General features: G+C 38.0%; 1 protein-coding gene across 2 annotated transcripts in view; it reads left to right on the top strand.

The window, feature by feature from the left end:
• POLA1 (DNA polymerase alpha 1, catalytic subunit) overlaps positions 1 to 13,820 on the top strand; it is a 303,690-nt gene that overhangs the window by 38,953 nt on the left and 250,917 nt on the right. For both annotated transcript variants that reach the window (XM_044234364.1, XM_044234365.1), the window contains 6 exons: positions 1,207 to 1,296; positions 4,903 to 5,019; positions 6,507 to 6,682; positions 8,381 to 8,510; positions 9,002 to 9,121; positions 10,374 to 10,473. In XM_044234364.1, coding sequence (XP_044090299.1) covers positions 1,207 to 1,296; positions 4,903 to 5,019; positions 6,507 to 6,682; positions 8,381 to 8,510; positions 9,002 to 9,121; positions 10,374 to 10,473 — 733 coding nt within the window. The remainder of the gene's footprint in view (positions 1 to 1,206; positions 1,297 to 4,902; positions 5,020 to 6,506; positions 6,683 to 8,380; positions 8,511 to 9,001; positions 9,122 to 10,373; positions 10,474 to 13,820) is intronic.

Here is a 13,820-nt window from a genome sequence, read left to right as displayed (position 1 = left end):
TCTCTCAACTGCCAATATACTCCATGAAGTTTTCTTGGGTTGTTAATAAAATAGGGGTGGGAAAAAAGTAGTGTAATGTAGTGAGTCTGTCACAAAGGTAAATGTATTCAATGTAAAGAATTTGTTTTGGAGAGTGTGTTTCTGTTGTAAAATGTTTGTGTTCATAAATTTGTGAGTTGTTTTTCTTTTTTTAATATTCTCACTTGGCAAAATTTTAGCAGCTATGTCAGGCTCCACTTATTTAAGTTGGCTGGAGAAGTCCAGCAGTCTGGGGGTTACTGTTGGATCAGGCTGTTATTTGTGAAGTGCTCTGAATTACCTATCCAAGTAAAATGATCTAGGAAAATTCATTTAGAGTCTAACTGATATTTGTAGCCAAGTTAGTTGTAGAAAACACTTAGCTATCAACTTCCATTTTAAGAGTGTCTTAATAAGAGTGGATCTTTTGAATACCTGATTTATATTCAGTAATCCAAATGGAAGCCTTTTGTGTGAAGATAGGTTTTATTTTTACTGAAGACACCTATAATTCTTAAATGTATGTTTGTTTTCAGTCTAGTTTCTTATTTATGGGTTCTTACACCACTCTTGGAGATTAGTTTATACAATCTTTGGGATTTCTTTGTGTGGCAAATACGTAAACAGCAAAGTCTACCAGGGATTATACAGGAAAGTAAGTGTGTTTTTGACAGGTACTTGGATTCATATGCTTGTTCATATGTGTCCAGATACACAAGTGTGTCCCTGTGGAGGGACATGTCTGCACTTCATAGTGCTCAGCATTTAAAGTTTTGCTTTATTTATACATTTACTTCTATGAGCTTCTTAGAGACTTTCAGCAGTTATTACTGTGAAACCTAGAATCAGCAATTTCATTGCTTCATTTAGTTTTAAAAAGGATGGATTCTTTGTTTTTGTTTTTTTTTAATATTTTATTTGTTTATTTTGAGAGAGAGAGAGAGAGAGCGCATGCACATGCACCTGACTGAGGCGGGGTGTCGGGGGGGAAGAGGCTCAGCAGGGAGTCCAGTGCCCAACTTGGGACTCGATCCCTGGACCCAAAGGCAGACACTTAACTGACTGAGCCCCCCAGGTGCCTCTGGGTGGATTCTTTCAATTCTCAGAAATCTAACCCTGCTTGAACAAGGAACTGAGTATAGTATTTAAAAGTAAAGAGTAAATGACTGGTATGTTTTTATCTAACAGAATGTGAAGGTTGAGATTGCTGCAACAGAAAGAACATTGCTAGGTTTTTTCCTCGCCAAAGTTCACAAAATTGATCCTGATATCATTGTGGTGAGTAGATGTCTCATCATGCCATAGGGGAGCTCCTCATTCATTATTAGTTTTCTTTTCAGTACTTAGCAGCAGAGAATCTTTTTTTTTTTTTTGATCTAGGTAAAATTGGTATATAACATGACTTAAGTTTCAGGTGTATAGTATTATAATTTGACGTCTGTATACACTACAAAGTGATGACTGCCAAGAGCCTCATTACCGTTGGTCACCATAGCCTTCACTTTTTTTGCCCAACTCCCGAGTCCCTTTCCTTCTGGTAGTTAGCAGTGTGTTCTCTATCACTGTTTGTTTTTGTGTAATTTGTTCATTTGTTTAGATTCCACATGCTTTAGGTTCCATATGATGAGTGAAATCTGATGTACTTCATTTAGCATAATACCCTCAAGGTCCATTCATGTTGCAAAAAGCATGATATCATTCTTCCATTGTGTGTGCATGTACCGCATCCTCTTTATCCATTCATCCGTTGATGGACAGTTTAGGTTGTTTTGATATCTTGGCTCTTATAAATGAACATAGGGCTGCATCTGTCATTTTGAATTAGTGTTTTCACATTCACCCAAAGTGGAATAGCTGAATCATATTGTAGGTTTATTCTTAATTTTTTTTGAGGAATCTCCAAACTGATTTCTGCAGTGGCTACATCAGTTTACATTCCCGCCAGTAATAGGAGAGTTCCTTTTTCTCCACTTCCTCTCTACTTGTTATTTCTTGTCCTTTTGATAATAGCCATTCTAATAGGTGTTGAGGTGGTTTTGATTTGTATTTCCCTAATACTTAGTGACATTGAACATCTCTTCATGTGCCTATTGGCCATCTGTAGGTCTTCTTTGGGAAATGTCTGTTCAGATCCTCTGCCCATTTTTTAACTGGGTGGGGTTTTTTTTATTGTTCAGTTTATGAGTTCTTTATTTTTGAATCTTCAGAGAAGAAATGACCTTATGTACTGGTGGGAATTGCTGTAGTTTCTGCTAATAGAAAAGGGGAGGGAAGAGCCAGCCCACTATAAAGTAGTTATTTTCCTCTAAGAGAAAAGCAACTCATGTTATTGTTGAAGTTCAGGATATTCCAGTTATTTCCACTTTAGAGACCAGCCTGTAAAGAAGTAAACTTGTGTTGACAATTGGTTTCTCTGAAATTTTGGATTAGTGGTCTAGCTGTATAGTGGCCGTAGGAGTTAATTCCCTTGATTTGGTGTCGGTCTCCAAAGTGTTAAGTATTTTCATTTTATGAGCTCAGTGGTTCTCTCTCTCCCTCTCTCTCTTTTTATTTTAAGTAGTAGCTACAACCCAACATGGGGCTCAAACTTACGACCCTAAGATCAAGAGTCATATATTCTACTGATTGAGCCCGCAAGTTGCCCTGAGCTTAGTGGATCTCTATGACCTATTCTTTGAGAGGTCAGGGCTAGGGGTTTTTTTTCCTCTTCATAACCAAGTATATTCCCGTTAGATGGGAAGAGTAATAATTCATTGAATTATGTTTGCCCCAGTTTTTAAGAGTAATAAAGCAACATTTTGCTTTGCTCTGGCTTTAGTTTGATATGATTTCTTCCTTTTTTTTCAGTTAATGTATCAAATTATGTTGTGCTTTTGGTTGTTTTGGAGGAAAGTAGGATATAAATGCATGTATTTTAAGTGTGATATTGGTAATTTGGTTATATGTAAGCCTTGCAAGAAATGTGTGGTATATATTTCTCCACATTCACTCTTGCTCTTGGACAACTTTCTTGACCATGGTGTGGCCAGATTACCTAGAGCCTATAGGTTGTTAGCAAGTGTCTGGTTCTCTTCCAGTATTCTAGGTATTACATATTTTGTTATATACCTTGAAAGCACCAGGAAAATTCTGTCCAGAATGCCCTGCTTTGGTACTCTGGCTCAGAACTAGGTCCTCATCCATTGTCCCCTAGTAGTATCTCTCAGACCCCAAGGAGATGTCTTGGTGCCTCGGATATCTGGCCTGCCTTAGGGTATTAGAGCCAAGTCTGTGTGTGAGAAGTCCAAACTGATCTGATGTAAGAGAGAATCCTGACACTGGTGAGCGTCTGTAATCCCAGGAATGATAATTTGGAAATGAAACTTTCTCATGTCCTTGTGTTTCTTAATTTAGTAGACAAAACTGCCATAAATATATAGTGGTACACATTTTTAATTAAAATTAATAGATCCTGGATATCAACCTTTTGTCTGTACTGTCATTTGCAAATATCCCATTCTGTGGGTTGCCTTTTTGTTTTTTTTTTTTTTTTGACTGTTTCCTTTGCTGTGCAGAAGCTTTTGATTTTGATGAAGTCCCAAAAGTTTATTTTCACTTTTGTTTCCTTTGCCTTTGGAGACATATCTTGAAAGAAGTTGCTGTGGCTGATATCGAAGAGATTACTGCCTATGTTCTCCTCTAGGATTCTGATGAATTCCTGTCTCACGTTGAGGTCTTTTATCCATTTTGAGTTTTTCTTTGTGTACGGTGTAAGAGAATGGTCGAGTTTCATTCTTCTACCTATAGCTGCCCATGGTACACATTTTTAATTAAAATTAATAACAAGTGAGTCTATTGATATGATTTGTTTTAAGCTTCATCTCGTTTTTAAGTAAACTGTAGACAGTGAACCATACTTTTCACATGATGGAAATTATCATTATAGATGTGGAAAATTTGGTTGCATTTTTGTTTATTTTATTTTATTTATTTGCTTTTAAAGATTTTATTTATTTATTTGACAGATCAAGAGAGAGAGATTACAGGTAGGCAGAGAGGCAGGTAGTGGGGGTAAGCAGACTTCCCGATGAGCAGAGAGCCCGATGCGGGGCTCAATCCCGGGACCCTGAGATCATAACCTGAGCTAAAGGCAGAGACTTAACCCAGTGAGCTACCCAGGTGCCCCTGTTCATTTTATTTTTAAGTAGGCTCCATGCCCAGTGTGGAGTCCAGTGTGGTGCTTGAACCCAGAAACCTGAGATTAAGACCTGAGCCAAAATCAAGAGTTGGATGCTTAACTGACTAAGCCATCCAGGTCTGTAGTTGCATTTTTGAGATAATTTATACTTGGTATAGTTTTGTTTCCTAATTTGAACTATCACCTGATATTGTATAGTTTGTTATGCATTGATTAAGAGTCTAAATCAGTAGTATTTGAACTCAGTTCTTTAAGGAGAGAGTAGATGCAGTTCCCGAGTTTTCTAAGAAGTCTGTATGAACTATTACACAACACAGGCAGGTTCTCAGATTTTAAGGAATTAAAATGGAAATATTTGAACATAGTTTTTACTGATCACGAAAAAGTATGGAACATAAAAATTTGCCTCTGAGACTGTGAGGCATGAGCAGCAAATTAAAAGACATCATATGAACCTTGCATCAATTAGGATGAAATAAAAGTTTACTCTAGCAATCTGCTTAGCAGCTTTGTTAATGTCAAGGCTAATGAATGCTGCTGATGAATACGTTCCTGAAGAAGAAAGGACCCCAATCGGAGGTAAGCTCATGATGCCTTCAATTAGAGACCAGAAAAAAGAGAGGGCACAGAAATTCTGTGCATATGAAGATAAATCCTCTAATTTGCGTTTGTTATAATGTTACTGGCTGCCTTCTTTTTCTGACTAGGGTCATAATATTTATGGATTTGAACTGGAAGTGCTCCTGCAGAGAATTAATGTGTGCAAAGTTCCTCATTGGTCCAAGATAGGTCGACTGAAGCGATCCAACATGCCAAAGCTTGGGGTAATAATAGTTTTCAAAATCTTACTTCTTGACTTGACTTCTTTTTGTGGAATAGCTACCTGGGAACACACTGCTTCTTTGAGAATTGGTTGTCTTGTGAGAGGACATTTTAACTTTGGCACTAAACATCTTTTCCTTTGAATGTAGCATTTTATTGGTTGAAACCAACTACCACTGGTAGTTTTTAAAATTAGCTATTAGAACCTAGAGATGGCACATACATGTTACCTCCACTTCAGCGTTACCGATGCTGTAGCCCTTAGAGCAGAGTTGCAGGGTTCAGAGATCAGTTAGCCTTCAGGACTGAGAGGGGAAGGAAGAGTGGGAGGGAGCTGACGTTGAATGTGTAAGAAGGCCGTGGGCTAAGTGCCTGTGCGTTAGTTGGCTGTCACAGCAACTCCAGTTTCCCTGTACTTCTCACAGGGATGACAGAACTTGTTCAAGGTTGTAGGGTTAGTATGGGGAAGAAATGAGGTTTTAAACCTGGCCTGTCTTAACTCTTTAAAAGTCTATGTATTTTTCATTCTACGTGCTTGTTTGACTTAGGGAGGCTTTGGTGGTTTTTGTATGAAGCCACCTTCATTTCCTAAGCCTGAGAGTGCTCTTTGCTTGAAGTCTTATTTTACTTAAAACTTATAAGTAAAATGAGCATGTTGCCTCATCAGAAAACTTAGGAATCTGTACCTTTTTAAAAATAGTCTCCAGTGGATTCTGCTGCTGCAGATTGGAGTTGGAGCTAGTGCTCTTGCTTCTTTTCCTCTTCTGATCTTTACAGTGTTAGAATTGTTATTAAGCTTCTTCCCAGCACTTGATTTACCAACTCCTCACCCTTTCACAGTTTTCTTTATATGGCATCTTCTGAGGGAGGTCTACAATGACTACCCTATTTAAGGTGCAGCCCCCTGAATTCTCATTTTCATCACCCGTTCTAGTTTTTCTCTTTTCCATATGCTTATTACCTCCTAAAACTATATTGTTCCTTGCTTTTGATGTCTGTTTTTTTGTTGTCTATTTCAATTGAGATCAGGAGTCTTTTCTGTTTTGCTCACTGCTGTCTCCTTAGTGCTTAAAACAGTGTCAGCTACATAGTGGACATTCAGAAATATATTTTTAAAGATTTTATTTATTTACTTGACAGAAGGAGGGAGAGAGAGAGAACAAGCAGGGGGAGCAGCAGGAGGAGAGGGAGAAGCAGGCTTTCTGCTCAACAGCTCCTGATCAGCTCAGAGAGCCTGATATGGGCCTTGATCCCAGGACTAGGACTAGGATCCTGGGATCATGACCTGAGCCAAAGGCAGACGCTTAATCAATCGAGCCACTCAGGAGCCCCATACATTCAGAAATATTTGAGTGATGGCTGACTAAGTGAGTGAATGGGAGATTGAGAGTTTCTTCATTATAATTCTGGGCTCTTCAAAGCAAGAAAGAACAGAATGTTCCCAGTGTCTGCTCATCCGTGGGATTTGCTTTTTGTCCTCCCCTTGTAGGGCAGGGGTGGATTTGGTGAAAGAAATGCTACCTGTGGCCGAATGATCTGTGATGTGGAGATTTCAGCAAAGGAATTGATTCGCTGTAAAAGCTACCATTTGTCTGAACTTGTTCAACAGATTCTGAGAACCGAAAGATTTGAAATCCCAATGGAGAATGTACGAAATATGTACAGGTATGATCCTGATGCTTTGGAGTTGGTGTGTCTTGAAATGAGCAATAGCAAGAGGCCATTGTCACTCCAGGCTGGAGGGACCAGGACTGTGTGGTCTCCTGGAGGGGGACCTGCCTTTGTGTCAGCACCAGCATCTCTGTTACTTTAATAACTTAAATTATTTTGCCTCTTGAAGTATTTTGATTTTATCAGTGTATGTTTTTCTCCCTTACTCATCCTAACCTCATGTAGATGTTTCCTAAGAGCAGTTTGAAAATTGATGTGATAGTGAGGTTTCTACCCTTAATTCTTTAATTCAGGAGATAGTGTAAATCTTTTAGAAATTAGAAAAACTGAGAAATCACTAAGTTATATAGAGATATTACTTGATTATTTTTTCCCATAAGGTGATTTAACATATCTGTCACCTCACATGGTTACTATTTTGTTTTTGTGGTTACAATACTTTAGATTTATCCTCTTTGCAAATTTTAAATATATGATACAGAATTGTTAACTGTAGTCACATTGCTATATATTAGACCTCCAGAACTTACTCATTTTGTGCAACTGAACCTTTGCGCTTGATTATTTCCAAACAAAGTTTCTTCTGCTCCTCTTGCCACTTGCTCTTTTCTGCCCATTCCTCCCAAGCCCTTGAGCTGCTTGTCTTTCTGACTATATTCTTTCTAGGTGATCTTATAGAGTCTCAGAAATTTCAGTACCGTGTGGGTGCTGATGCCTCCCTCTTGTGTATCTTCAGCTTAGATCTTTCCTTTGAATTCCAGACTCCTCTACCCAACTGCCTGTTTTACTTGATGTCTAATACGAACCTCCAGCCTAACTTGTTCAGAAGCTCAACTTCTGATCTTTTGCCCTAGGCTTGTAGGGCAAGCCTACTTGTAGTTCCTCCTTAAGAGTGACAGCTCTTATTTTTCCAGTACTCCTAGAAATCTCCAAAGTCATATTTGGCCCCAAAACTTTGAGGCTTCCATGATTCCTCTTTCTGGTAGATATCCCATGTTTGAGCCATCACAGACTCCTGTCACCTTTATCTTCAAAATATGTCTAGAGCTGACCACTTCTTTTCCTCTCCACTGAACCAACCCATCCTGGTCCGCGCTACCCTCCTCTTTCCCCTGGTTTAATGGTCATAGTCAGCCTCTTTGTTGGTCTCTTTGCTTTTCCCCTTGATCCTTGCTGTCTGTTTTCAACCTAGGAACCAGAGTTATATTTCCTTTGCTGCTTAATTTTTTCTCTTTAACACAGCATTATATAACCTACTATATATATGTATTTTAATTTATACTCTGTCTCCCCCATGAGGGCATAAGCCCCATGAGGACAGGTAATTTTGTCTTTTGGTTACAGCCAGAATCAGAACTATGCCTGGCACATAGTCGTTGTATAACACATACTTATTAGGTGGAATGAATACAAGAATTTAGGTAGTTTTCAGGTCGTAGTTAACACATAATTTTACTTTATATTTGTGGGATTTTTTTGGGTGCATGTTTTAGAGGAGGGCTTTGGGATCAATGACATGAATGAATTCATGGTTTCATACCAGCCTTATTTTAAATTGTTTCCAAAGCCAAGGTGCCATTGCTCTGAAGTTACTCATACCAAAATTTTTTTGTAATGTTTTATGAAGTTCTGATTATAGTCATTGTTTCTTTTAATTACTTGATTCTGTTTCGTTCTTACTTTTCTGTACAGTGAATCTTCTCATCTGTTGTACCTGTTGGAACATACCTGGAAAGATGCCAGGTTCATTTTGCAGATCATGTGTGAGCTAAATGTTCTTCCATTAGCATTGCAGATCACTAACATCGCTGGGAACATTATGGTAAATTTAACTTAGAAAGGGGGAAAAAGCATTTCCTGTTGGATTCAGTGTTTGCTTGGGGTAGTTGTTATATGATAATGAGTCTAAATGCATGCTTATAAAATGAGTAACTTGTATTCTGGAAGCTGGGCTGCTTTTGTGAAATGAACTGGCTGCGAGAAGGGGAGGAAAGCCAGGTGCAGTATGTTGAAATTTTGGTGAACATAAGGATCATTTCTAACATCTGGATGTGTCTGATGTGTGGAATGGTCTATTTGGGAGTAAAGAAATAGCCCAAGTGGTGTTAGTATTTTAAGCTTTCTTTGTCTCTTTTTAAGTACAATGCTTAAAGAAAATGGTAGAATGAATTTTGTACCTTCTTATTTTTGAAGCAGCCCTTATTAGGAAGAATGATTGTGGAGGAGGTGCTATGATTAAATTTACCACCTTAAAGTTGCTTTTGTTTGTTACAGTTTTGAGCTTAAATTAAAAAAAGAAATTCTATTTAATAGTCTAGGACGCTGATGGGTGGACGATCCGAGCGTAATGAGTTCTTGTTGCTTCATGCATTTTATGAAAACAACTATATTGTGCCTGACAAGCAGATTTTCAGAAAGCCTCAGCAAAAACTGGTGGGTCCAAAATTGTGTAGTGTTTTGCCTTTTTTATAAAACCCTCCACCCCCCTTTTATTACCAAGATAGCTTTTTGCTGTGATAACTTCTGGTTCCAAAATTATTAATCTCCTGTATACTGTAGAAATCATGTTAGTCATTCAGTTGTGTTTGTGTGGTGATTTCCTTCTTCACTTTTTCTGTGTAGATAAAAATTTTTTGTAAAATACAAAATTCTTTGAGGACAGCATTGAGTCTCTGAAGGGTGATCATACTAGGAAAGTGTTTTGCCATCTTAGCTGTATCCAGAGTTAGATACCAGTTAAACCTTTTATTTCCTTAAATGCATGAGCCTTTATTTTTTGTGGCTTTGTTGTGTTTTTATATGCTAATAGAATTAGGTCACCACATTGAGTTTTCTGAAATGACCTCCATGATATTGGAAATAAAACTTAGCTACCGTTTTGTCATCACTGATAGCAACTGACTCAAAGAGGGGAAGTTAAAGTTAAGATGATTCAAATACTTGTATTTGTTTTATGTACATTATCAAAACTGGTATAGAGAATGTTAACTTACAGGAGTTTGACTTCTGAAGTGTTGAGTATTCATCAATAACAAACTACTTGGAAATGAATTTTTAGTATATGGACAAACTTACTTTAAGGTGTCCACATTAGTGAAAATAATGATCGTATAAAATATTTAATATTTAGGGGCGCCTGGGTGGCTCAGTGGGTTAAGCCGCTGCCTTCGACTCAGGTCGTGATCTCGGGGTCCTCGGATCGAGTCCCGCGTCGGGCTCTCTGCTCGGCGGGGAGCCTGCTTCTCTCTCTCTCTCTCTGCCTACTTGTGGTCTCTGTCAAATAAATAAATAAAATTTTTAAAAAAAAATTTAATATTTATATATCATGATTGTTAGAATAATGAATTTAAGAGGACTCTTACTGTATTAGATTTTATATAATATGAAGCATTGTATTTTTAGTATCCATTGATTTAAAAAATAAAAAGTTCTGTGAATTCAATAAAGTAGAATTTGCATATTTATAAACTCAGAGGTATAGTGTTTCGGTGACTCCCATGCTTGGCATTCATTTGGGTTTATGAACATAATATAGTATCTGTTGTTCCCCGCAGGTAGGACCACTAGCTAAAACTAAAGAATGTTTGTTAGAGTTGTGTATTGCAGTTGGAAAGGGGGAATCCTAAAACTTCTTAATTGTTAATTAGTTGCTGGCTGGTGAAGTAACTTTTCCATTTGATATTAGGGAGATGAAGATGAAGATATAGATGGAGATGCCAATAAATATAAGAAAGGACGTAAGAAAGCAGCTTATGCTGGAGGCTTGGTATTGGACCCCAAAGCTGGTAAGGCTGTGCAGCAGGTGGGGTTCCCCTGGTGTTCAGGAATTTTTTAATGCAGACCTAGGCTTGAGAAACTCCAAGACCTGAATTATATTTTGTAGGTTAGCAAATAGGTCTTGTTTTGACCTTATTTTTGTCTTCTGTTCATGTGAAAATCTTGTTGGCAAGTCATCTGTCATGAATTAATACGAAGCTTTTTTTATTGATTATTTTATTAACATATAATGTATTATTTGTCCCAGGGGTACAGGTCTGTTAATTGTCAGGCTTACATACTTCACAGCACTCACCATATCACATACCCTCCCCAATGTCCATAACCCACCACCCTTTCCACACACTTCCCCAGCAACCCTCACTTTGTTTTGTGAGATTAAGAGTCTCTAATGGTTTGTCTCCCTTCTGATCCCATCTTGTTTCATTTTTTCCTTCCCTACCACCAAAACCCTCTGCCTCTCAAATTCCTCATATCAGGGAGATCATATGATAATTGTCTTTCTCTGATTGACTTATTTCGCTCAGCATAATACTCTCTAGTTCCATTCACATCATTGCTAATGGTAAGATTTCATTTCTTTTGATGGCTTCATAGTATTCCAGTGTGTGTGTATGTGTATATATATGTACACCACTTCTTCTTTATCCATTCATCAGTTGATGGACATCTAGGTTCTTTCTATAGTTCGGCTATTGTGGACATTGCTCTTATAAATACTCGGGTGCATGTGCCCCTTTTGATCACTACATTTGTATCTTTAGGGTAAATACCCAGTAGTGCAATTGCTGGGTCATAGGGTAGCTCTGTTTTCAACTTTTTGAGGGCCCTCCATGCTGTTTTCCAGAGTGGCTGTACCAACATGCATTCCCACCAACAGTGCAGGAGGGTTCCCCCTTCCCTAGATCCTCTCCAACATCTGTTGTTTCCTGACTTAACTGATTTTAGCCATTCTGACTGGTGCGAGGTGGTATCTCATTATAGTTTTGATTTGTATTTCCCTGATGCCGAGTGATGTGGAGCACTTCTTCATGTGTCTTTTGGCCATCTGGATGTCTTCTTTGCCGAAATGTCTGTTCGTATCCTCTGCCCATTTTTTGATTGAATTATTTGTTCTTTGGGTTTTGAGTTTGATAAGTTCTTTATAGATTTTGGATACTGGCCCTTTATCTGATACATCATTTGCGAATATCTTCTCCATTCTGTCAGTTGTCTTTTGGTTTTGTTGGCTGTTTCCTCTGCTCTGCAAAAGCTTTTGATCTTGATGAAGTCCCGGTAGTTCATTTTTGCCCTTGCTTCCCTTGCCTTTGGCGATGTTTCTAGGAAGAAGTTGCTGCAGCTGGGGTGGAAGAGGTTGCTGCCTGTGTTCTCTTCAAAGATTTTTATGGATTCCTATCTCACATTGAGGTCCTTCATCCATTTTGAGTCTATTTTTGTGTGTGGTGTAAGGCAATGGTTCAGGGTCATTCTTTTGCTTGTGGCTGTCCGATTTTCCCAACACCATTTGTTGAAGAGACTGTCTCTTTTCCGTTGGACATTCTTTCCTGCTTTGCTGAAAATTAGTTGACCATAGAGTTGAGGGGCTATTTTGGGGCTCTCTGTTCTGTTCCATTGATCTTTGTGTCTGTTTTTGTGCCAGTACCATACTGTCTTGATGATTACAGCTTTGTATTAGAGCTTGAAGTCTGGAATTGTGATGCCACCAACTTTGGCTTTCTTTTTCAACATTCCTGTGGCTATTAGGGGTCTTTTATGGTTCCATGTAAGTTTTAGGATTATTTGTTCCATTTCTTTGAAGAAAAATTGATGGGTATTTTGATAGGGATTGCATTAAAAATGTAGATTGCTTTAGGTAGCATAGACATTTTCACAATATTTGTTCTTCCAGTCCATGAGCATGGAATGTTTTTCCAATTCTTTGTTTCATCCTCTGTTTCTTTCATGAGTACTTAATAGTTTTCTGAGTACAAATTCTTTGCCTCTGTGGTTAGGTTTATTCCTTGGTATCTTATGGTTTGGGATGCAGTTGTAAATGGGATTGACTCCTTAATTTCTCTTTCTTCTGTCTTGCTGTTGGTGTATAGAAATGCAACTGATTTTTGTGCATTGATTTTATATCCCTGACACTTTACTGAATTCCTATATGAGTTCTAGCAGTTTTGGAGTGGAGTCTTTTGAGTTTTCCACGTAAAGTATCATACCATCTGCAAAGAGTGAGAGTTTGACTTCTTTGCTGATTCGGATGCCTTTAATTTCTTTTTGTTGTCTAATTGCTGAGGCTAGCACTTCTAGTACTGTGTTGAATAGCAGTGGTGATAGTGGACATCCCTGCTGTGTTCCTGACCTTAGAGGAAAAGCTATTAGCTTTTCCACATTGAGAATGATACTTGCTGTGGGTTTTTCATAGATGGCTTTGATGATATTGAGGTATGTACCCTCTATCCCTGCACTTTGAAGGGTTTTGATCAAGAAAGGATGTTGTACTTTGTCAAATGCTTTTCCTGCATCTATTGACAGTATCATTTGGTTCTTGTTCTTTTAAGTATTGTATCACATTGATTGATTTGTGGATGTTGAACCAACCTTGTAGCCCAGGAATAAATCCCACTTGGTCGTGGTGAATTATCCCTTTAATGTACTGTTGGATCCTATTGGCTAGTATTTTGGTAAGAATTTTCACATCTGTGTTCATCAAGGATATTGGTCTGTTATTCTTCTTTTTGGTGGGGTTTTTGTCTGGTTTTGGGATCAAGGTAATGCTGGGCTCATAAAATGAGTTTGGAAGTTTTCCTTCCATTTTTATTTTTTGGAATAGTTTCAGGAGAATAGGTATTAATTGTTCTTTAAATGTTTGGTAGAATTCCCCTGGGAAGGTATCTGGCCCTAGCTCTTGTTTTTTGGGAGAATTTTTGATGACTGCTTCAATCTCCTTACTGGGTATGGGTCTGTTCAGGTTTTCTGTGTCTTCCTGGTTCAGTTTTGGTAGTTTGTACATCTCTAGGAATTTTAGATTGTCAAATTTGCTGGCGTATAGTTGCTCTTAATTTGTTTTCATAATTGTTTGTATTTCCTTGGTGTAGGTTTTGATCTCTTCTCTTTCATGATTTTATTAATTTGGGTCCTTTCTCTTTTCTTTTTGATAAGTCTGGCCAGGGGTTTATCAATCTTATTAATTCTTTCAAAGAACCAGCTCCTAGTTTTGTTGATCTGTTCTGATTTTTTTGGTTTCAATTTCATTGATTTCTGCTCTAATCTTTATTATTTCTCTTCTCCTGCTAGGTTTAGGCTTTCTTTGCTGTTCTTTCTCCAGCTCCTTTAGGTGTAGGGTTAGGTTGTGTACTTGAGACCTTTCTTG

The sequence above is a fragment of the Neovison vison genome, chromosome X, assembly GCF_020171115.1.
Source record: "Neovison vison isolate M4711 chromosome X, ASM_NN_V1, whole genome shotgun sequence".
Classification (NCBI taxonomy): Eukaryota; Metazoa; Chordata; class Mammalia; order Carnivora; family Mustelidae; genus Neogale; species Neogale vison.
This window is presented reverse-complemented; position numbering and strand designations above follow the sequence as displayed.